This window comes from Tinamus guttatus, unplaced genomic scaffold (genome assembly GCF_059628265.1).
Source record: "Tinamus guttatus ecotype Peru unplaced genomic scaffold, ASM5962826v1 Tinamus_guttatus_pri_ptg000083l, whole genome shotgun sequence".
Lineage (NCBI taxonomy): Eukaryota > Metazoa > Chordata > Aves > Tinamiformes > Tinamidae > Tinamus > Tinamus guttatus.
Window position 1 is genome coordinate 4,269,118 of NW_028288617.1, and position 24,778 is coordinate 4,293,895.

Consider the following 24,778-nt stretch of genomic DNA (forward strand, 5'->3'; position numbering starts at 1 on the left):
CATTGTTTTCTTCTCTAATTGGCATTTGCTTTGTTTCAAGATGCTTGCCTTAAACTATGTGCACTTTTAAAACCATTTTTAGCCACTTCTAATGTTTTAATGTCTATCATTTTAGGTTTAAATTGCAACAAAAGCAGCTCCTTTAACACATGACATAAAATATTTTGAAAAAAAAAAAAGTACTGTATGACAGCTGAGCTGGAAACCGAGTATTCTAGGATGATCATGTCTCACAAGGTCTTGATCAGCATCCAGTAACGATCAGGATCACTAATGGCTACAAATTGATTCCGCACGGTGAATTGATGCAGTGGGAGTTGCCCCAAAACCAGTGCCAGTCCCTCACAGGGTCACACGGGACACAGGGGCCAATAAACCACCACTTCTTTATTTATAAATATTTGTTTTTCCCCGTCCTGCCGTCGCTCCTTCAGCCACTGCACGTAGGGAGTGCTCCCTCGCAGCCCTGAGAGACTCCCTGCGACACTCGCCAACCACCGAGGTCCGGCCGCAAGGAACATCCTGCCGCCGCCCCAACGGCCCCAACCGCCGTTCCCGGCACTGCGCTGCGCGCAGGCGCCAGGCGGTGGCCGCGTCACGGGGGCGGGCGGAGGCGCGCGGAGGAGGCGCCTCCCGAGGCCGCCGGTTACCGCCGGGTCCCCCGCGCTGCAGGGAGCGCCCGCGGGCGGGGGCGGGACAAGACAATCTCGCGAGCCTTCGGCTGCGGGGCGTTACGGGCGACAGGAGGAGATGGGGGCGGAGGAGGAGCGCGGTACCTGCGGGTGGCCGTTAAGGGCGTGGCGCCTGCGGGTGGCCGTTAACGAGCGTTAGGTGCGCGTTGCTGTTTGCGCGGGAGAGCCCCACCGCCGTCGGGGCGCTGCGGCTATGGCGTCGCCCGCGCTGGACTGTGTGGGTCTGAGGCGGGACTGTAGCGCTCCGGAGACTGAAATGCGTTGGGTTGGGTGGTTAAAAGCGGAAGGGATGGGGTCAGCTTTAAAAACTGCCATTTACTTATTTGTTTATGTATTTGCAGTGACGTTTCTTTATTTTGCGACCATTTGAATTGCCACTGGTCTTATTGCTTTTGCTGTACTAACAAGCTGTGCTTTGCGGGGTTGATCGTGTTTTGGTTGATTATGAAAAATAAAACGGAAGAGGGAACGTTCAGGTGGTGGCTTGCACCTCATAGAGCAGGCGATGAAGTGTAAAAGCAGAAACCCACTACTTGATTATTATTAGAATTAAACTTGAAATTGATAGTAATCTGAAAACTTTATTTAAAACAGAATCCCACTTTTGTTCCTTCTTCCCTGCACCTTACCCATCCCCCTCGTTTTCAGCTTTTTTTTTTTTTTTCCCCCCCTTGTGAGCAGGTTCATTTTTAGCTATTACACTTCACTGTCAAAACCTTGCAAAGTCAAGTCTGTTTGACTCTTTTGGCCTTTTTTTTTATTAAGCTCCAACACTGCTACTTTCTGAAGGCTTGATTTGAACACGGGGCAACTCCCATGTTCTTTATCTGGGTTAGAAGTAACAGCACATTTATGGTTTTAATTATAAGGATTTTTTTACTTCTATTTCTTTGAATTAATTAACAATTTCAGCCCTTCCTCTTTCTAAAATGAACAAATATATATATATGTGTATTTTAAGAGGTGGATAGCATAGCAGCAGGTCATTGTTGGTGAGAGACATCACCAATACTTCGAACTGCAGAAAGTTGTTTCAGTTTCAATGCCGTATCAACTGTTAATCTCTGTCAGTGTTTTAAATCATGATTCCTTGAAAGCTGACCATGTGAAAGTGTTGTGAAGACTGTTCTGTTATAGAGTCAGGGCCTTACTGTGCAGTTACTGTCTTTGACTCGTTTTTTTCATATTTTCCACAGGTTATGTTTAGAAGAGAAGCCTCTGTTGTGTACTTCTCTGGTGTCCAACAGTTCATCTGTTGATACTTACGTACTTCCTTTATAACTTCATGGTAGAACAACTTCTAAGAGTGTCTGTTTGGTTACTGCAGCATCTGGATCCAGAGGTTGTTTTTAAAAAATGTGGACTGCTAAAACTCTCTGTACTGCTCAAATACAATTGCTTCAGTTGACAGGAGGTAGATTATCTAGTGGCATGTTTCCAGAAACTTGCCAGTTTTGGCTTGGTATGCTAAACTATTGTACAAGATGGGCACCACATAACAGAGTTAAATGCCAGGTAAGTATTTATTTTTATGGTGCAGTAGGTATACATGATACAGATTGATTCAGAGTTAATATGATTTTGTTTAGAACCTACAGGGTTAAGCTTTTGGTCTTGCAGCCTGGCTTATGAGCTGAAGATGCATTCTCTAAGTAATAAGGTTAAAGGGCCCACAGTAGAAAGTTACCGGAGACTTGGTGTTGCAGTATAAACTTCTTTGTACTAGTATAAACTTCTTGTTTGTACTAATACAATATTGAAGAGAGGATAAAAAAGTTTCTACTGGATTGGTAAGAGAAAATAAAGAATTTTTTCATTAAAAACCCAATAGAAACAGGTATAAAAACTATATAAAATATAAAAATAAGATTAACCTTGAGACTTAAAGTTCCAAGTTGGATTATTTGTCCTTTTTTTTAGTAGTATGTAGCTATATATAGTTGAGGGAACCTTTGAAAATATAAATAGCTGCATGATTCTATGAATAGACTGCTATGTTTTCCAGTTAGTTTTATGGGGACTAAACAGTTATGGGAAAATCTAGATACTTTTACAGCCATTTTAAATGGATTAATGAAGTACGTTAAGGATATTTTTTCCTACCTGCTGCTTCTCTTCAAAATAATATTTGACTGTGTGATTGTAGGTTTCCAAGGCAAATGATGACAAATCAGTAGTAGACGCAACAGCTGCTATTGGTGCGCAAGGAAATAAAATAGCTCCTGAAAAAAGTTCCAGCGGAATACATAATGGAAAACACCGTTCATTAGAGGGTATTTAACTTTTCTTTATCTTAGAAAGCAACTCCTCTCTATCTGTTGGTATCTTGCACTAATTAATAATCAAGATGGTGTAAACTATTAACTTTAGTTTTACATCATGTGTTGATTTTTTTTGTTTGTTTGTGTCTTAATGACTGGATTGTGCATTGATATTATATTTATTTATTTTTACTCCAACTTCAGTCAGCTATTAAAATGCTTATTCAACCTGACTGGACAAATGCAAAGTTTGTAGCTCTTCCATGTTCCTTTTAGCATCAGTGGTGGCTTAAGAAAATAGAACACAGTCGTGTTGCTTTGTGTGAACCCATTTTGAAGTAGGAAAATCGGTTCACAGAGTATTTGCGGACACCTGTAAATGATCTTTGACTGGTGTTCTTGATATTTAAAACTGGAAAAAAAAAATCCTGGGTGAGTTGGCGTTTCTGATTTAGAGAAATGTAATAATTATTGTGTGACTTAAATATGATCTTTTATTTTAGCAATGCTTCCTTGCTTTTCTTCCCATGACTTTGCATGTTTTCTCATTCCTAGCTAATAACCAATCCTCAAATGTGTCATTTTGAGTCATGCATCTTTTACCTTACGCTACTTTAAAGTAGTTTTTAGCTCCTGTGCTTCAGGGTATTTGGTCATTCTATGTATAAAGATTCTTGCGTATAAAGATTTTCTAGTCAGTTGCTTTAGGTGTTTTCAGCTTTTGTTTACAGACCGGATGACAGTGTAATTATAGCCGATGAAGTCAATGAGAGTATATACTGTTTACATAATTATATTGTCCAGAAAACAGCATTACAAGGAAGTGCTGTACTATTTGTTGAACAAGACAATTAAGAAGACATCATCTACCCTGAAAAAAGCTATTTCTCAATGTCCTGATTTTGCAGTACAGATTTTTTTTATATGTACTCTGTTTCAGGTTTGTATTGTGAATAGATGATATGCTATTAAGCATACAAAAATGAATCCCTACACACAACTTGAAGTATATTTTTTAAGCACGACTAAATCCATCTGACTGATGTGTCAATCTTTTAAATAGAGCTGCTAGGCTTGTACTTATTCCTGAATGCGCTTGCATTATCCATACAGTAATGTTGAACAGCACAAGTTTCTTGCTGCATGTATCTGTTTTTAAAATTTTAGTTTTCTTGATAGACTGCAATAACATACTTATCCTATTGCCAGTTGAAATGCTTACATTTTCAAATTTGTTAGTCGTGTAATTAACAATGTTTTTGCAAAGCAGTGACGATTACATTTGTTAGGCCTTATGTGAGTTTTAACTCTACAGGGTATGCACTGCCTAATATTCTATGGAATGTTTTGGGGCATCTTGCAAAGTGTACTAAAATGTTCTTACATGTGTTAATATCATATCTTTCAAGAAAGAAACTTAAAAGTTAACATCTTCAACTTATTTTAATCCTCTTTTTCTTTGTGCTAAAGTGTTGTGAAACAGATCTTTCGTACTAAGATAGAAAGATTTCTGCTATTTTCTAAATCAGCTGAAGAAACGGGATCTTGTTCTGTGCCCCGTTGTGACTACATTCCCATTTTTGGTACCCTGTAATAAATTGTCAGGGAGTAGTGGTACTGTACTTGATTTTCTCTGTGTGTCTTGAATTATTACAACCCTGCTATCCTTTTTTTGGTCGTAAAAGCAGTGCTCTGCCAGATCATCAGAGAAACAAAAGGTTTTGACTCATATTTTCTTTGAGATATGCCATTTTAACTTGCAAATCAAGTGTTGCCATGACATTGCAAACTTCAAAAGAAATGGGAAGCTTTATATTCTTATGAAACAGTATCTTGGTACCTGTCTCTCTTCTGTTTTCACAGGGCATTCATTCATCTAATGAATGCTTTCTCATCTTTTCCTCTTACTCAGAGAATTCTCTGAAGGTGAAACAAGACTGCTTAACCGTCAGTGAGAAGCCCCTTTGCTTAATCTGTATCTATTAAGCAGAACGATTATTTTTGTTCTTCACCTCTATCTGTCATCCTTGTAGGTCACTTGTCTTGTTACAGACTTTTTTTTTCACCCTTGCCCTCATTTCAGTCGGTGTGTAGAACACCCCCACAGATACAGTGCTGAAGAGGATGTCTATTGTCTGCTGTTCTCTTTTCTGTACTGATTTGTAATATTCCTCTAATTATAGCAGTTTGAACAGAATTTCCACTAAAATTTCATTTAGAATAACTGGCTGTCACTTGTGAATTTAAACATTATACTTTTCTTTTCAAGACCGAGCAGGATAAAGCTAGTAGCAAGTGTGTCCAATTGGTTTGATCTCAAAGCTGAACCTGGCTTGCTCCAGAAGGTTGGACTAGAGAACTCCTGAGGTCTATGACTCAAGGATTTTTTTTTTTTTTTATTCGCCATTTACCCATCTGAAGTGTTCTTAAATGTGTGTGCAAGAGCCATTTTTCATGTAGTCTTGCAGTTACATGAAATGACTGTATCTGCCATTTGAACCAAATGTCATTTGCTAGTTCAGATTTGTACTAAAGTGTCTTTAGATCCATTTTACATATGACAAAACATAGCCTAGGCCTGGGAAGTAGCACTGACTAAATATCTCTGTTATAAGGCATTATATTTAGTAATGCTGTTAGTTTTGATTTGAAATCTGCTTGGGAAATTTGTAAAGCAAATTTGTATAATGTAACATACACAGTGGATCAAAGCAATTATTTTCCCAAACTTGTTTTTCTTGCTATGTTACAATACAATGACTTTCATTTTTTATTTTTATTTTTTTTTTGCTCAGTGCCCCTTTATGTAAATACACTTCCCCCCTAAATTGCAAGAGGCATTAGTTAACCTCAAAAGTTTAGCCAACCTCAGATGAAGCAAATCAGTCCATTGAGTTTCAATGTGTGTTTTTTCATCCACTCTGTATGTTATGCATTAAAATCTTAAAAGTATGATTTTGTTTGCTGTTTTCCAGCAAACTCATTATATCTTCTCTGAAGTATGGTGATTTTTTTTATTTAGCCTTTGTTTTTGCAAGTAGTATGACAGCCTAACATTAGCTTCATTACAGATATCTGTCTGTCATATCCCCAGACCAAAAAACAACCTGAAACATGTTCTGTCAGTACAAAATATCTTAGATTTAAGCTACAGGTATTCTTATTTATTAATGGATCTGCAAGCCTTTTCCTGTATAGAGGGGATAAAGGTCATAAATGACGTTATGATAATGATAATGTTTATGATAATGTAGGTTTTTAGCCGAATGACTGATCTTTTCACACAACAAGCACTGTATGCCCTAGTGCTGTGAAATTTCCTGGGTTTTGTTTGTTTGTTTATTTGTTTTTCTCTGTAGATAGATAAGTTGAGTTTTTAAAGTTAAAAATGTTGGCACTGTTCCCAGTTTTGTTACAGTTTAGTAGAATTTCAGCCTTATAAATCCATCGAAGGGGTATTGGCTTGCATTTCTAATGTCTAATGTTAAAAAAGACCTACAAAATTTGGTAAAATCCTTTAATTCCTTGAATTTATTCTGTAAGGTCTACTTAGTTTTCTCTTGCTGTTACTTGCTATTTCCATGTGTTGTAACTTGTCATCTAAATAAGAAGTGGTAGGTGGGCTTTTATTGCATATCTTTCCCCTTCACCTTCCCCCCACCCACCCTCTTCTGTCTCTCACTCCCAGCTGGTGGTCTGATCCTAACCATACCTGGGGTAAAGCAGTTTAATTTAGCTTGTCTTCTTATTGAGTGTTTTCCAAAGCTGTTGCCTACCCTTATTTTTTTATTATTTTTAATCCTCCCACTGCTGAGCTGAACAGGCAATTTACAAAATCCATTGCTGTACACATCCACTTCTCTTTATTAGAGTTTGCAGAACCATATCTGTTGATGGCTTCCAACCACCTAGTTATTTCATTATGAAGTGGAATTTACTGATATAGTTAGTCATATTCATATTGATATGTACCCAAATAAATCGAGGGTTTCTTTTAATAAAATAAAATAGTGCAAAAATAGTGCTGAATATTTTTCTCTCAATTATAGTTATTTGCAAAAATAGTTAATTAAACTCATGGTCTCAGATGGTTTATTTTAAAAACCATCACAGAAAGCTTAAACTTCCTGTGTGTGTCTTTTGTTACTTTTAATTCTGTCTTTGAAACTTTCAGTGTCTGTGTTTTTACACATGTATGTTTTATTTAAGTGCTTTACTTTCTTACCCCTCTTAGGGGTAGCAGTGATACCTTTTTTATCAGAAATTATTTTATTAAATATAATACTGAATGCCAATAGCTTGGTAAGTAAATGAGTTCCAATGATGAAGGAAAAAATTGCTTCAGTAGAGAACTATATTAGGTTCAAGACTGCACATGTCATGTGAGAATGACACTTACATACACTTACAGCAAATTTGTCATTAAGTTTGGATTTTGACTTGATGTAGCTAATAGTGGTAAAATGATAACCTGACATGTTCAACAGTGTTAACACCTTTGAATAGCTACTTTTGTTTTTGCATCTCTTTCACAAATTAATTGAAACATGCACTTATATAAACCTTTATTTCCTGATAAAACAAGAGCTATGAAACACATTATGCTAAGGAGTGTTTCAGAATAGTTTTTTAATTTTGGAGATGCTAAAAGTTTAACTCCTACTTGTACGTTGCATTTGGTAATAAAAAGTGCTTGTTCTTCTTAGTTAAGCTGCTCCTTGTTATATAGATATTACACTACATTATGTATTGTGTGTCCAAAAATTTAAATGTATAAGATCTAACTTCCTGACTGCAAACTTTTATTTCCACAGCAAAAATGAAACATCTGAACCTATCATTTGCAGCTTGTGGGTTTCTGGGTATTTACCACTTGGGGGCAGCAGCTGCTCTTTACAGGCATGGTAAGAAGTTACTGAAAGTTGTGAAATCGTTTGCGGGAGCTTCTGCGGGATCACTGGCTGCCACTGTCTTATTAGCAGTACCAGAAAATATAGAGGTAAATTAATAATCTTATAGGTGTAGGACATGATCATTTTCAAAGGATATGTTTAAAGGAAATATTTTAGTTGTTGCTTTTCTTGTTGCTCCTTATAAAGCGGCAGGACTTAAACTTTGAATTTCCTCAAAGAAAATGGTGAAACCTTAACAAAAAAATGTTTATGAATATGTTTGTGTTTATTTCTTCAAAATCTGTGTTCAGTTTGTAGTAAAAAATCAAGTAGACTTCTGTTTACCTACTTTAAAACATAAAGTACATTCAAGTCTTGCAAGTAGGAAAACAATGTACAGCTTTACAATTCAGCTTTACTGAATGTCAGTGGAGGATTAACCCTAACAAAATTCTATTCTAATATTTCTTGCATATGTTTTCTTTCTGGAAATATCACCCTTTTATTACCATGGAAATAGTGTCATAATCTATAAAATCTCAAAGCAAACAGTCTTCAGTAATGTTTTCATAAAAGATTGTTTGAGAAGGCAGTTGCTTTTCTTTTCTTTTTTCCTTCCTTAGGTTAAGGCTGTTTTGCTCTCCTGAAGTGCATTTAGAAGATCGAGGTCTTAATCCATTGTGTAAACTATGAGACACAACAATTGCTTAGGTTTATGTGTATGTTTATTTTAAGGGTGTTTTTTTTCTTTTTTTCTTTTTTTTTTTTTTTTCCTTTATTTAATAATTACAGTAGCCTCTAAGTAGTTTGTTTTCATGCTCGGGCTTTACTCTAATATATATGGAAGGCCAGGCCTCACTAAGTGTTAAGATTTTATATATACGTGTATATATATACACATACATATATATATCTTTTAGTATTTAGAATATAAGATGCAACAATACTCAAGGAATTTAATCTGCTAGATAAAATTTTATTCTAAGTACAGCTAGGTTTCAGCTTCGGGTGCTCCTCAGGTAAGCCTTACCATTTTTTTATTTGAACAGACATGCCAAGACACGACATATATTTCTGCTAGGATACCAGCTTAGCTTGAAGAGTTATCTATACTTCCGTTGCTTTCATTAGTACATTCATCTTCCCTGGCCTCTTCTCTGCTCCCTCCATTGCATTCTGTATGTGGCTTGATAGAAGACGAGGTCTTCTCTGTTGTGATGAGAACCTTATTTGTATTCTCTTCAGCTCTTCCTCCTTTTCTGTAGTCTTTGACTAGTAGTTCCATTTCAGATTTATTTGGTGTAATACATACTTTTGGCCTTATTTGACCTTATTTCCTATATGATAAGCACAGCAGCTAGCCTTTTTTTAGCTCAGGGAAAAAAATGGGGGGAGGGTTGTTGCTTTTTATATTTGTAGATATGAAGTCTATTCTTTTTATTTTTCTTAAAAATGTCATCATGTTAGAACAAACTGAAGAATGTTTCATGAACTCTTTAGCCCTTTAAAATCTTTCTAATAACTTTTTAGTCATTCTGTTAAATTGTTCAAATGGAAAATGGAGAACTCTCCCCATCATAAAGCAAGGAACATCTCAGTTCTCATGGAATTTAAGTAAAGGCAGTGCTGTCTAACAAATAGAAAATGCTTATTTTTAATATTTTATTTCCTTTAAAGTCTATATTAATTTTTCTTCTCAGCATGATTGCATCATCAGTTTTGACGAAAAATAACAATATGTGAGGAGTATTGACAGCTGTTGAAATGTTTCATATCTGCAAGTATAACTCTCATACCAATTAGTGTTTTCTTTTTTTTTTCCAGAAGTGGTTAAAAAAACTGTAATTAGGTCTTACTGCAGGTTCCAGTCTCAAAGCTGCAATACATCACTTGGGAAATTAGAGTGTAACACCAAAAATGTCTAGTTTTGACTATTGTTTTTCTATTGCAATAGCTCACAATGGATGGAGGCCTGTAAAGCTCCTATTCCATTCAGAAGTACCTGATCATCGGGTTAGATCTTAAAAAATCAATGTCATAGCTGCCATTTCTAACCTGTCATTTTAAAATTTTAAAGCTCTTTTTTTTTTTTCTTTAAGCACTAACAATTGTGAACAATTCATAGCTGTAAGTAGAAATGGTCCTTTTGGCAGCAAAAATCAAAAGTCAATGTATTATTTGTCCATACTCATGGACAAGTAGCTTTCTGTCATTCTTCTAGATTTGGATTCATCTGGCTTCTGTTACCTGTGTTAACCTTCTACTTTAGTCACTTTAAGGCATCTTAGATATAAGGATAGCAATTCTGAGTTGCTTTTATAGTCTTTAGGGGGTTGTGGGTTTCTTCTCTCCAACTTAGAAATTTAGAAACAGAGGTGATGTGAGTCACAGTCAGAATGTGCCTGTTCTTCTGGCTGACCTTGAAGAAACCTAACAATAAAGTGGAATAAATTCAAGCCCTATTTCATACTGCTAGTTTTGTGTATTTGCAGTGAGAAGCTGCAATGGTTGGAATTGCCAATGACAAGTAAAGCACCTGCTTCCTACAGTAAAAGTACAAATCTAACTCAGGATCTGATGTTAGCTTGACCTATATGAAATGAATTAACAGGAATCACTGTGATGATCATTGCTTAGGAGGCATGTACCTCTTATTCCTGACTAGCATTTTCTAATATTCATTAGAAGGCTATGTAAGGAAAGTGAATGCAGGGACCATTTTTGCTCCTCACTTAGGTGAGTGCTCTGACATATCAGTGATAGGAGGAAGTTGAGCTGCCCCAACCCATGTTCTCTTTATCTCGTAATAACTCCCTAACCCAACTTTTTCCTATTTATCCTGCTAGGACCTCCTTCACAGTTGGGACACAGTAGTTTGTCTTGTCTTTCCTTCCCATTCCCAGCCTGCATCTCCATTCTGTCAATCTTTTATTTAGTTACAGGAACATACTTAGTGTGTCTTCGTGCAACAACCAAACAATCCAGGATCCCCCGACTAGCTATATACAGTTCTTGTATAGTTCTTGTATTCCGGTTGCTAAGTGCATATGAGTGTAGTATATTTATTGGATAAACTGTATTTAGAAAGTCAGATAAGACTGGATTGCATTTTTTCCCCCCCGAAGTCAGTGAAATTAGAACCAAAATCTTTTTGAAAGGGTAGATAAATGAATACTGAATAGTGAGTCTTAAACCTTCAGAATCACAACTCAGGGTTTCGAAGTCCTTTTATTTAAAAGTAAGCACTAAATGTTCTTTCACTTTCCCTTCAGATATTTTTTCTCTTTTTGCCTCCTGTTTCAAGCTATTTTTCCACAGTCATTAAAGCTATTTCAGCTTGCTTAAAAGAAGTTCTGTGCAGTGAAATCTGTAGTCTAGTACCCTGCACCTGTCTGTAGCTTTATCCTCTGTCAATTTTTGTCCTACAGTGTATTTATTAAATGGTGTGTATTTGAGTGGTGTGGGGTTTCTTTGCATTAGGGGAAACATTTTTAAAGCTTATAGTCATCTTGAAGTAATTATGTCTATGTTTACTACTGAGATAATGTTTAAGATAGTGTATGGCTGTAGACTTCAAACACAAATTGTTGTTCATGTAAAGACACGGTTGAGAGAATTGATCTAGCAGTGATCATACATGACAAAGTTGCAATTAACGTCCCTTAATTGTTAATAAGAGATTTAAAATAATAATAATAATTAGAGTTCTTGCAAACTAGTTTTTACAGAAGAGTTGACAGTTGACTATGCTTATCTTGTTACAAACCAAGCACATACAGGAAAATATCTTAGTCTGATCTCATAGCTCACTATTGACTAAAAGTTTAACTATTTTAAGTACTGCAGTTGGACATGCTTTCCGTAACTACAATTTCCTTAACGATGAATATTTTAATTTTCAGGAATGTAAGCAGTTTGCCTATGAGTTTGCAGAGGAAATTAGAAAATTGGACTTTGGTGCTGTAACGCCTGGTTATGATTTCATGAAAAGACTTAGGTACCTATGTTAATATATGTTTAAAAATCCACTTTTATGTGAAGGTCTCTAAATTCAAATGAAGAGTACAGCCACTTTTTGCATAGCTGCTTTTTGTACTCTTTTTGGGGATCTGGACAGTTTTTCCCCTGAAATATTTGCAAAATTTTAAATTAATGATGGTGTATAATGTTTGTCATTCTCTTTATTTTAGAGGAGGCATAGAGTCTATTCTTCCATCTAATGTTCATGAGATAGCTGAGAACCGGCTCTATGTGTCAGTCACTAACACCAAAAATGGAGAAAATCATTTGGTTTCAAGTTTTGCTTCCAGGGAGGACCTTATTAAGGTAATGAAATTGCATATTACTGCTTCAAATAAAAATCCATGAGTGTCTTCAAGGCATAGGAGTATGTTATTGACATTGGCTAAATCATCATTTTAGTCATGCAGTCACTTACAGTATTGCTAACTGTATAAACAAAAGAAGTAGAATTTGGTCTTGCATTTGTGCAGACTTTGCTAAAGTTATTTTATTTCCTTCAGCTGTTTTTAAAAGTATTTATAAGCAAATTTAAATAATAATAATAATAATAATGGGGTAGTTAATGGTTACAGTAGATCAAAATCCTCAAATTTGATCAACACTTTTACAGTCTTCTACTGGCTAGCAGTCTTTTTATTTAATTTACATTATTTAAAGAAGTTTCGTTCACTTTCTTTTGTGACAGAAGTCAGTTCCTTCAGTTTAGAGAATCAGAAAATATGTCCAAGGATGAAAAAATTTTAACAGTGAGCGTGACAGAGCAAAACCTGCCTGGACACAGTCCTGTGCCACGAGCTCTAGGTGACCCTGTTGGACTAGATGACCTCTAGAGGTCCTTTCCAACTTTAACCATTCTGTGATTCGCCCCACCCACCCTCAACCCCCCCCCCCCCCCCCCCGGCAAAAAGGAGCTTTTCCAGCACTTTCTACAAATCCTTTTCAGGAAAGGATATCTTTTGGCGTTAAGTCCTGTATATGAACTGTGCATGCAGCTGGAAAGCATATGTTTTTATTTTACTACCCATTCATGCCCCTTTTGGAATTTGAGTTATGGTTATAAACTTAAACTGATGTTAAAAAGCAGAAGTGCAGATATATGGATCTAGAGGAAATGTTCTTTCCTTTCCTAAACCCCTTAATTTTAACAATTGGTTATACTTTAGTGGTAGTGATCATCAGACAGAGGAAGAAGGAAATGGAATAAGCAGGACACTTTGAAAATAAATGAAAAGCAATTCCATCTTTTTCTGTATTTCTGGACACTTAGAATTAATGGGAGGTGCTTGCTGATTAACACTTCTTAATAGCAAAATCTGAAGTGCATATTAGAAGTCAGTTTTTATTATTTTCTTGTAATCTCGACTCTGTTATGTTCTGCTTGGTCTGTTGGTTTTCAAAATTGGTAGGATTTAATCATGCAAAGATGATTAAATTGAATGATGATTGAATATTAGTTTGCTGCCATGGTTCCGTAGAACACAGAGCTGGATAGGACCTTGCTAGTTTATGCAATCCTGTTACAGCTGATTATGCTTTGAGGCAAGGTATCCAAATCATGCTGGACAGACAGTGTTTTATAACAGTGAAACTCCTGTATACCAGAGATCTTTGGCCTCCATAGGTAATTGGTTTCAATGCTTGACAAGCTTTATGGTTCCAGGTATTTTTTTTCTACTGGCTAAAATGAGTGTCTGCTGTTGCAGTTTTGAGCTCTTCTTGTCATATTCCCAATGCACCTGGAAAGCATTTAATCTTCCTCTTTTCAAGACAGACTTTACATGTGTGGAGAGCAATATTATGTACATCATCATTCCTAGTCCTACAGCTTAAGCTGGGTGTGAGAGAACGGCATGTTGTGTTCATGAGGGAACAGCACACAAAGCTCTATTGTATTTAGTCTGGAATTGAGTTTACTTTGCTCTGTTAGGGTTATGCTGAAAGAGTTAATTTTTCGATGTTGTCCTTCCTCTCCTCATTCCTGAGGCTTAAGTGACTTTATAAATAGGGCCAACTGCTTTCTTCAGTTCTTGAGAAGAATTGACAGTTTGCAGTCACTTGGTTTTGGCTCTTTTTTTTTTTTTTTTTTTTTTTCCTGGCCAAATTTAGTGGGCTAAAACTGAAAGAGAGAAAGGAAGTTGGGCAGCAGACTCTGAGCCTTTAGAAACCTTGCAGCATCCCACTTCTGAAAGTCTGAAGAGGAAGATTGAGAGGGAGCCTATCACATTTATAAGTAGCTGAGGCGAGAATGTACGGAGGATGGGGCCAAACTCTCCTCAGTGGTGGTCAGTGACAGGACAAGGGGTAATGGGTACAAGTTGAAACACAGCAAGTTCCATCTCCATGTGAGGAAGAACTTCTTTACTGTGAGAGTGACAGAGCCCTGGAACAGGTTGCCCAGAGAGGTTGTGGAGTCTCCTTCTCTGGAGATCCTTGAAACCCACCTGGATGCCACCCTGTGCCATGTGCTCTAGGTGTCCCTGCTGGAGCAGGGGGGTTGGACTAGATGACCTCTAGAGGTCCTTTCCAACCTCAACTGTTCTGTGACTCTGTGTGACTGTTAATAGGTCTGAAGTGGATGTTTTCTTATGGCTGTGTGAGGGGAAGGCCTATCTTGGAGAAAAAGCTACAGTTTCACATTTGAAAATTAAGAACCTTTCTTACTAAGTCCAGGCAAAGCCCAGGTCGTTGGGTAGAGAAGTAAGCAAGAAAAAGTTCTCAAACTGGGAGTTAAGATTGTATTTAAATCTCTGATTGGAACTTGCTTGAAGAAGAGAGGTGTTTAAATACTGAAAGTAACTTAATTGGTTGTGAGGAGGTTCAATTACACCTAAAGTGATTAAGCATTATGCTTATAATTGTCTTTTTTTCACTTGGTTGTCCTGTATAATAATAAGTATCTCCTTCTGTGACCTGCTTGTTTCCCAAATTTGTCTCGTATATGCATGTGCAAGCTTGCGTGCAGGCATATACAGCACAGTCGTATATATGACTTTCTAATTCATTCATGTGCGCATCCTCTTTGAAGCACTGTCTACGATTTGCAACTATATATATAAACATCTGTACATATTCATACATATTCACATCTGCATGTAGAAATTGTTACAAGAGGGTAGAAGGGGTGTGTGAGTGTATCTGTATGTGACAGAAGATATGCCCCAGTCTGAAAAATTTGCAAACTGCTGTTTTTTTACATAGCACAACAGATTAGTACATTTATTATAATTACTGTTATTCATCTAATAAATATACATGAAAATATTAATTGGTTTAGAAATATTTTATTGCCTTAATTGTTACCTCTTTTTCTCTCTCTAGGTCCTGCTAGCAAGTAGCTTTGTGCCAGTATATGCAGGAATTAAGCCAGTAGAATATAAAGGAGAGGTAATTTTGCATTATATTTGTGTAAATATATTTGTAAATATTGTGTAAATATATTTGTGAAAGACTTTCTTGTCTGCGAGGTAACTGATTTCAGGGGAAGAGTAGATGAGAATTATGGTACCGCCTTCAGCAGAATAATTATTACTTCTATTGATCCTATAGGTACATGCATATCAATTTCATTAATAACGATCTTATAAAATTGTGGGTGCTGAAACTGAAGTGGTCTGTAACATGAAGCTGTTTCTTAAAGATAATCTTTCTAGGACTAAAGCGTGGGAAGTTGCTTCCGTTGATGGAGACACTTCACATTTTAATTATTAGAATAGTAAAGGCAGTCTTGTCCAGTCTTGGAAATAGAGACACCGGTTTACTCCAGAAGTTTCCAGTGTATGCAGTGTACTTTTGTTGAGGACATAGAAACTGGTTTATGTATCATCCTCAAATCTGTTACCTCCAGACAAAAAATATTCCTGTGTCACACACAAACATAAAATTTTGGAAAAATCAGGAAATTAGAGATGATCATTAATAAAAATAAATCTTCTATAAAATCTTCTCGTAGTTGACTGTTCTTGATCTAGTTTCAAAAACTTTTTTCTTAAACTTCGTATTATTTTAAAAATTCTTTCAACTGTTTAGTCTTCTAAACAATTCTAAAATGATTGTTGAATGCTTTGTTATTTCATGAGAAGCATCAAAGTAATGCTTTTAGAAAATCTTTCATTCTAGCAGATTCTTCATCACTACCCCAAAGAACTTTTCCTAGTATTCATGTGCATTTGCCTCTAACAATTATGTTTCCGTATCAAAACAACTGTTAGCTGTTACGACTGCTGTATATAATTTTAAAGCTAAAAAATCTGAAGGGTTCATGTCACCATGACTTGCAAGTCCCTAGAATTTAGTATTTTGTTGGTATCTTTAGAATGTTCCTTGTGTGGTTCACAGAGTGTATGTGCGTACATGTTTAAAGTTCATTCTGCTGTTACTTAAATGGAATATAGTGTCTTTATTAAACTTTTTAATTAAGAAACTGAAATTTTAGATCAGAGATTAGTTGTCCAAAATTTCCTGGTGAACAAGAAGCTGACCATCAGGCAGCCTTGTGGCAAAGGAGGCAGATGGTATCCTGGATTGTGTTATACAGAGCATTGTCAGCAGGTCAAGAGGATTCTTTCCCTTAGTTCAGCTCTGTTGAGGCTGTACCTTGAGAACTCATCCAGTTATGGGCTCCCCAGTGCAAGAAAGGTGGAGCTACTGGACAGAACCTGGTGAAGGTCATGAAGATGATTAAGACACTAGAGCATTTCTCATGAGGAAAGGCTGAAAGAACTATTTAACATAGAGAAGACTGAAGGGGAATCTTATCGATGCCTGTACATGTTTAAAGAGAATATGTAAAGAGGATGGGGCCAGGCTCTCTTCAGTGGTGCCCAAGAAGCCTTGGGCAGAAACCGAAACACAGGAGATTATATGTGAACATAAGGAGAAACTTCTTGACTGTGATGGTGACTAAACACTGGGAAAGGTTGTCCTTAGGGCTGATGGAGTGCTTGCAGATATTCAGAAGCCTTCAGATCTTGGTCTGGGACAAGGTGCTCTAGGTGACCCTGCTTGAGCAAGGGAGTTGGACCGCATAGTCTCCAAAGGTCCCTTGCAACCTCAAACACTGACTCGTATTGAGATTAGCTAGTATCTCTATAGTATGCACAGTAGAACCTGCAAAACTTCATGGTAACGCAGACAATCTGTCTGTAGTTTTCTTCTGGGTTGATAAACCTGAAAATAATCTGAAGGTAAAGGGAGTGTATTATCAAGATAGCATCCAGGAATTTAGGCATTCTGTTAATGGTGTTTTATGACTGGACTATCCCTGCAATTGTATTGGCTATTTAGGTAGCCTTGGACTAGGTTTCCAGTAATGGGTGCAGTGCTCAGTTACACGTAGAATCGGTTTTGCACGTATGATCTTGTATTGAAACACTATTTTCCCAGGTTCAGTAGGACTGTATTTATATGAAATGGTCTAGAAGGACAGAATTTGTTCTGTGCAAGATTACCTTCCTTTGAGTGTGATGTCCCCTGAATCTATGGCAAAGTTAATCTTTGACCTAGATAAATCATCCCCAGATAATTGAGTTGACCCTATATGGTGATGCTGTAGTTCTTACAAGGAGACTTTGTAAATGCCATCTACAATAATTGGTAAATATAGATTCCATAAGGGCCAGCTTACATCTTTAACTTCAGTGTCTGATTGGTTTGCGTTGCATGTTACTTTAGAATTTTCTCTGTCTTTGCACTATAGTTAGAACTAATGCAGAAGATACCAAGAATTTTTTTCCTCTGCTAAGAAGCACTTTTCAGGGATTGGTTAATAGAATTACAAGAAGCTAGAGCATTAGGTATTTTTATTTAAAGAATATAAATATTTATTCTGTTTTAACTGTGGGACTCTGGAGTCAAAATATTTTTAGATGAAAGGCAGCTTCTCTCAGGTGCTTGAAAGAAAATAAAATTAAATGAAGGATATCAAACAGAAAGAATAGAATCCCCAAGATATATTAAAATAATGGTTATTCTAATAAATACTATAAATTGTGGTTATGATAGTATTTAAGAAACTATGAAAAGAACTATGCAGACGTATCTGATTTTTAACTTTCCTCATGTGTTTTTATACTGGAAGAGAGAGTTTAACATTTTTGGCAGGGAGTTGTTTTTTACTTTCTGTAAATAACCTATCGGGGTTGTTCAAAATGTGCAAATTACTAACACGTTGTTTCAAGTGGGTAACTTTTAACCTATCAGCTGAAAATTGCACAACAAACAAAATCACTATGATATGTATGTAGATAAAAACCTTGAGAGGAGTTTACAGCTGTCCGTGATTATGAGGAGAAGACAGCTAAGAAGACCTTGTCTGTGAACCCTGTTGAAATCAAGCCTGTGACTCCCTAGATCTTAGGAGTAGATGGGGCTCTGAAATAACCTCACTTCCTTTTGTTGTTTTTTTTCTTCCCATTCTCTTCCGTACTCTAGACCTGTAGCAGACCAGATGTCTGCTCCCTTCCAGGTGCTGTAGTTGTCCAACTCCTTCCCCCCTTTTCAGCTGTTGGTGACTTTCATTGTGGTTGATGGCTTTTTGTGATCAAGAAAACAAGAAGTTCAGGGAGATTTGGTGAGAAAGGTTTGTTTTTTAGCTTGTTCAGTCAGTTTATCTGCACATACAAATTCTCCAACTCCTAGTCTGCAAATAAGTGTATATATATATTTATAGGAATGTGCACCATTGAGTATGGTTGCAGTGTAATACTAACAATCTTCTCCTTTCATGTATATATTCAGAAAAAAAATGTCTTTAAGTTGAAAAAATGCTGTTTTTTAAGCTCTGTTAGGTCTGTTTCATTACTAGATTGAAATGCTGTATCTGTAGTCTGGAAAAAACATGTAAGAGTCTGGAAAGCTTGCAAGTATGTTTGTAGAGTAGTATCAACACTCCATATGTAAATTTTAAGTTCACTGCTTTTTATTCCTGTAATGCACAAGCTGCTTATTCATGATATTCTGAGAAAGAAGCTTGTAAGTTTCCTTGAGGATAGGGTGGAGGAGGCAGGGAGAGGAAGTATGTATTATTCAGTTTGATCATATTATACTAAAGCTGCCTTGAAAATGTCTTTGTTTTCTGATAGAAATGGGTTGACGGTGGCCTTACCAATGGCCTCCCTATCTTGCCTGTGGGACGAACAGTGACAATTTCTCCCTTCAGTGGTCGATTAGATATCTGTCCACAAGATAAAGGACATATGGATCTGTATGTTAAATTTGCAAAACAAGATCTAATGGTGAGTTCCGTGTTTAATAAATAACTTCAGATGAAGAAAAAGTGGTTGAGCTGCTCACTTTATGCTCATATTTTAAGGTTTTGTTTTCTGTTTATACATAGTGCTTAAGCAATGTGATATCTTGATGCTTTGTGTTGTGCATATGGTATGTAATGATTGTCTTTAAATGCAGAGGAAAGAAAAATGTAATATAAAATTCGTAGTAAAGATTGAAAACCTTTAATCTAGTACAAAATTGAGCAGGTATATCACAGACCATTAAATTTAACCTTATTAAATAAAGTTGGCGTAACTAAAATATCAGCTATCTTTGGCTAGGGAGAATGTTTCTGGAAAAATAGGACTTCTGTAGAAGACCTCAGGAGAGGAAAGTTCCAGAACTTACTTCACACTTAGTGAAATAAGCAGCGATAACTGATTGTAAAAGGTGAATTTAATCTTCACAGATGAAATGGTGTGCCAGGACTTGGCATCTCATTGCTCAACAGAGTTCATATTAAATTTTTGAACATTGGGACCACAGCACTTTCAGAAACATTGTTAGAGAATGTTTCAGAAACACGTTTGAGAATGTTTCTGTATACTGAAACATAGGTAAAGTCTGATTTTTATGACTTGCTTTTTATCATTGTCATTTTGATCCTTGCAAGCTTTTGCCTACAAAGTCTCACCACACTGTTGTTTCCTTTCACATAATGAAAGAAAATACTGAATAACAGTTGATCTGCTATTGATCTCAAATTCTGTTAGAAAGAGAGAGAGGGGGAAAGTCCTGCTTAATAACAATCCCTTGTTACTTACTGCATTCTTTTGAAGTTTCGTTTAGATTGTTCTTAGCGTTTTGTCAATTCTGAGAAAAATTGAAAAATGACATAATGTCATTATAAAAATGACATAATGTCATTATAAACTGGGCGAGTTTCTAAATTTTAGTGATTCACAGGGATTTAAGTATGATAATACTTGGTAAACGGTCATGCGGTATGAAATCTAATTTTCCTTAAATGTGTACATCTCTTTCTGTATATGTGCAGTGGTTGTGATTTGCATCAAATACCCATCAAGAGGAGGAAAATGAGTTGATAAATAGATTAATTTTGGGATAGAAGGTGATTCTGCAATTTATTTTCTGTGATTCTGCAGTTGCAGAGTGGTGGTACAGAATCTCTGGCATTATTTTATGTGATTCTATTTGAACCTTTAGCTTTTAGAGATGTAAAGATTCAAATTAAGAACAAACTTTTGCAGCCGTATGCAAATCTTCACAGCATAGATATACCTGTGTGTGTGTACTCATATATGTATTATATATGTGTATATATATATTTATTTAACATACAGAGATCGTTTTTATCTGGTTTGGAATGTGAACAGTCATTTGCCTCTTTAGACCTCCTCCATTCATTAGTGTCAGAATTTGAATAATTGCTTAGCTCAAATAATGGAGGTGATTTTGACATGTTGCAAATTTTATATAATCAACTATGTGTCTTAAGTATATACTTAAGTTAATCATATAAATGAAATGTCCAGGTCTTTATTAAATTTCATTATACTTGTAATTTTAAGCAATTTAAAATAAATGTCTTTATTAAAGAGCAAACTTTGAAGTCTTTTTACACCAGTTGAGAACATGAGTAGTTCTTATTTTGTTGGAAATGCAAGCTATGTTTGTACCCATATATTAAACATTTCCTGGGAATGTTCCCAAGTATGTGGTTATTAGCACAAGTAAGCTGTCAAAATATTTCCTGGGACTAGTTTAGCGTGTGGCAGCTACCACTCCCCCAAGCAGCTCTGGGGATGTTTTTATAGTTAAAATGTTTCAGACAGCCTGCGTTGGAGGCTGCAGGTTTTAGTATAGGATCGGGCTGTTTCTGCCAGTTCATCTGAGTTTTCAGTAATTTTCCTGAGTAGGATTAATTTACTGTGGTAGACATAGCCACGCTAGCCTTTCTTTTTACATATGCCGTATGAAATGGATGATAGGACTGATAACAACACAGTTAAATGTAACATAATTTGCTTTAATAAACTAATTTATGGCACACCTCTCTGTTGCAGCTGTCTTTGGCCAACCTGGTAAGACTTAATCAAGCTTTGTTCCCACCAAACCAGAAGAAAATGGAATTATTGTACCAAAATGGATTTGATGATGCTGTACACTTTTTACTAAAAGAAAACTGGTTTGAGTAGATTGTACTTTGAATATTAACTAAGCTTGATGGCTGTCAAAACACAACTACAGGCATCCTGCCAAATCTAAGGGATTGCTGTCAAAATTTCTGTATATCAAAATAAAAATGCCAATGGAATTAGATCTGCTCTTGTGAAGAAAATATACAGGTGTTCTGGAATTCAAAAACTTGTCAAAATGGGAATTGTACTTGTGTGGTAAAAGATATCTGTCTTTGTTTTGAGGAGGTTGAAATTTAGATCTGTTCTGCTTCAAAGCAGTATTTTATTGTGAGATTTGTGAAAGCTTGTGTTGTCATGCTTACAAAAAATTTGAAAATATTTCTTTTTCCTGTTATTTGAGACACAAATCCAATTGTGACTAAAAATTATGGTCTATATTGCTTACGTAATAGTTGCACACAATAATTGAATGCTTGCAGTATTGCTAGTCTGGAGATTCTGATGCATCTCCCCTGCTGCGTTCTGCAGGGCTTGAACTCTTAACACTAGCCACAACAAATGAAACATTGGCACTGTTTTACTGTTTACTGTGATGCTGATTTTTTTTTTTTTACATTAAAAGTTATTGTCCTTCGCAAAGAATGTAATATTACTACTTTTGAAATACTATTCTAAAATTTGTAATAGTGTATTTTTGCCCATTAAAATATATTTTAAAGGAGACCTAAATATTTATTTTGGTTATTCATTATGTTTTTTCCCCAGCTGAAATTGAACAAAATGAATGAATAAATTTTCTTGAAGCTTTGTCAAGAGCTTTTTAAATAAATTTCTCAGAATGCTGTAACAACTTGATCATTTACCCAGATCAGTCTGTTGCAGGGGGAGCTGAAGCAAGTTTAGCATGTTTTTTCTTGTGACTTGGTCTCTTACCATTCCCCTTGCTTTGACTTCAAGATTTTCAGTCTTAATTAAGTTCTGAAAGGTGTGACTATTATAACTTTTGTGGCTTGTAAGTTGAATTCTTATAAAAATATGAAGTAGAATTAGATATGTATGAAAATACAGCATTCTCCATTGTGTAAATTCTGGAGGAGTAAGAAGGGAAAAGAATCTGGAAGCGGGGAGAAATTAAGAATACCTGCTATAGAAATTTGGAAGTTTCTTCAGCATGTAACCCCTGATTTATATTCAAGTTCAGGCTGTATTAGGTTAACATTCATACAGTGCGGGGTGAGTTATTTATCTGCTGATAAATAAAATAATAAAAATATGGTCCTTTCCATAAGCTTTTTTTAAGTTTCCATAAACAGTGGATATAGGATATGTGTTACTCCCACACCTGTAGAACAGAATTTCTGCATGTAGCACTTAGTATGTCACCTTTGAGTTCCCAACATCATCTGTGGCTGGCTTGTTTGTGTGCCTTTTTTTTTTTTTTAATATGGAGGAAACCTGAATATATACATATATATATATATATATATATACACACACATATACACTAAGAAATTCTCCTCTTGCACAGTGAACTGCTGCAACCCATAAGTCTCTTATTCAAGGGTAATGCCTGTTTTGACAGTATGGCAAAAACTTGAAACAACTCTTCATCTGTTTAACTTGGCATTCTGAGCTCTCGGAGCTACTGTCGTGCTTTCAGAAATAGCCTCCGTACTCTAATCAGTACCTTTCTGAGTCATGATAGAGCCATGTATTTTTAACTAAACTGTGCAAAGCTCGTTGATCTGGATCCTGTTTCATAAAAGGGCATGGTTGAAATGAGTATTTTGAAAGGAGATGGTTGTTAATTGCAAAGCTAATTTGCGGATAATGAGTGATGCTTCTGAGCATCAACACTGTCACAGTTCTCTATGCAGCTTTCTCCAAAAATGAGTTACAGGCAGGAAAAATTCAGATTTTATTTATGCTGTCCATAAATTACCCTCCTAGTTAGAATGTATATGGTGCCCTGTGTTTCCAACCTCTAACTTAGGGTGTGTTTTTATGTGTGTGTGTTTTTTGTTTTTGGTGTTTTCTTGGGGGAAGGGAGAGGAGGGAGGCTTTTTAAATCGAGAGATTTGCAAGCACTTGCAAATCTCAAAGTGGGCAATTGCATTATACATTTTTAGAACTTAAATATTTTTAAAAGGGGAGCAATGAACAGTCTAACAAAATCAGAGCCTCTTGACATTTGTCGGAATTTTTTGTTGTTGTTGGAAAATCAGAAATTGGTTTTACTACAAAAGCATTCTTACTGTCATTAAAATTCTCCTTAAATTTCTCAGCATTAAATTTCTCAGAAAAAAATAAAGGTAGGAGGAAATCCTCCTTCAAAAAGTCTTACTTAAATGGACTTCAAAATCAGTTTCCAATCTTTTTGTCAAAACTCAAGCCAAAATCAACTCTATGAAATTGTGGTTTTAATAATGCTTTTTGGATAGACTGTTATTCCTGCCCCCCTGTTAGGGACTTTTCTGGTGAGAACCTGGTATGGCTGAAAGCAGAACTAGCACTTACTGTAATTTCACCTTTTGATGGATGTGGAAATCCTTCACTTTAAAATGCTATATAAATAGACTTCACAACTGTTTTATAAAACATACATTCTTAGTATCATAAAAGGCTGAAGGAAGTGAAACTTGCTAAATCTCACATCTGTTTTCTGCCACAATGTTTTTGATAAGGAGTTAAGATGGAGATAATTGCAAATGCTACTGTACATACGCAGGCCCGCAAGACATGTGTGTGTGTTCATGATGTGTGCAATTTCTGGTAGTATATGTGTTTTGATGCTCTTAGTTCATGTGATAAAATGCTGGGATTACAGCAATAGTCTTGAAAATTCTGCATAGAGCTATGTGTAAACACACAAGCCACAGGGGTCCTGAGAGACTATGAAGAGTAGTTTGTATTTGTAAAACATCTCTTTCTTTTTGTGCTAATCTATTAGGAATAAAGTTCGTTCTGTTCCACAGTAATTCATATATACTGAAGTCTTTTTATTGATTTTTTTCTACTCCAAAAATCTGCTTTAAGGATACTTGTCTCACATGTTGTAGGTATTGCCTGGTCATATGTATGTATACACACACATATTTTATCATCTAGTATTTCTATTACGATGAGACTTTCACTTGAAAATGTAAGCTGAATGTAAGATTTAATTCCTCCTTTAGTCAGATCATGTACTGCTGGTTTTTGTATATGCCCAATGTAATGGAAAAACTGACTTTTTAAATAAAAAGTAATCACAGGGGAGAAAAACTGTATGGAGGTACTAGGAAAAAAAATACATTAAGTGCATTAAAAAACTGTTTGCCGTATCTATGAATGGGCCAACTGTGTAGTACTTAATGCCCGCCATCTTAGTTATAACTTTTACAAGCAAATACAACATGGCATCTAGTCAGATTAGAAAAGTGAGGCTCCAGTCTGAGAGCAGAAAAATGTAGTAGATTTCCAGCTTACTCCATTAAACTACAAATAAATTCTGGAGGCGGAGACTCTGAAAGAAAAATTTGGAGGGGATCAAGAGAGTT

The 24,778-nt window shown here is 36.0% G+C and overlaps 1 protein-coding gene across 3 annotated transcripts; it reads left to right on the forward strand.

Moving 5' to 3' along the window:
• Nucleotides 1-890: 890 nt before the first annotated feature.
• On the forward strand, nucleotides 891-21,356 carry PNPLA4 (patatin like domain 4, phospholipase and triacylglycerol lipase). 3 transcript variants are annotated; one of them, XM_088520247.1, is made up of 9 exons: nucleotides 891-909; nucleotides 1,889-2,207; nucleotides 2,839-2,965; nucleotides 7,768-7,952; nucleotides 11,748-11,842; nucleotides 12,036-12,171; nucleotides 15,187-15,252; nucleotides 18,948-19,100; nucleotides 21,165-21,356. In XM_088520247.1, exons 2-9 carry the CDS (start codon nucleotides 2,049-2,051, stop codon nucleotides 21,294-21,296), a joined length of 1,053 nt encoding a protein of 350 aa, XP_088376373.1. In that variant the 5' UTR covers nucleotides 891-909; nucleotides 1,889-2,048; the 3' UTR covers nucleotides 21,297-21,356. The 3 variants fall into 3 exon arrangements, with proteins under 3 accessions (XP_088376373.1, XP_010226242.1, XP_010226235.1); XM_010227940.2 differs by lacking the exon at nucleotides 891-909 and having other exon boundaries at nucleotides 1,874-2,207; XM_010227933.2 differs by lacking the exons at nucleotides 891-909; nucleotides 1,889-2,207 and having other exon boundaries at nucleotides 2,919-2,965; nucleotides 7,768-7,857.
• The last annotated feature ends 3,422 nt before the right edge of the window (nucleotides 21,357-24,778 follow it).

Coding starts and splice junctions, on each gene's coding strand:
- PNPLA4 (XM_088520247.1), top strand. CDS start 2,049: ATGTGGACTGCTAAAACTCTCTGTACTGCTCAAATACAATTGCTTCAG. Junction 12,172..15,186: donor CCAGGGAGGACCTTATTAAG/GTAATGAAATTG, acceptor TTCTCTCTCTAG/GTCCTGCTAGCAAGTAGCTT. Junction 15,253..18,947: donor CAGTAGAATATAAAGGAGAG/GTAATTTTGCAT, acceptor GTTTTCTGATAG/AAATGGGTTGACGGTGGCCT.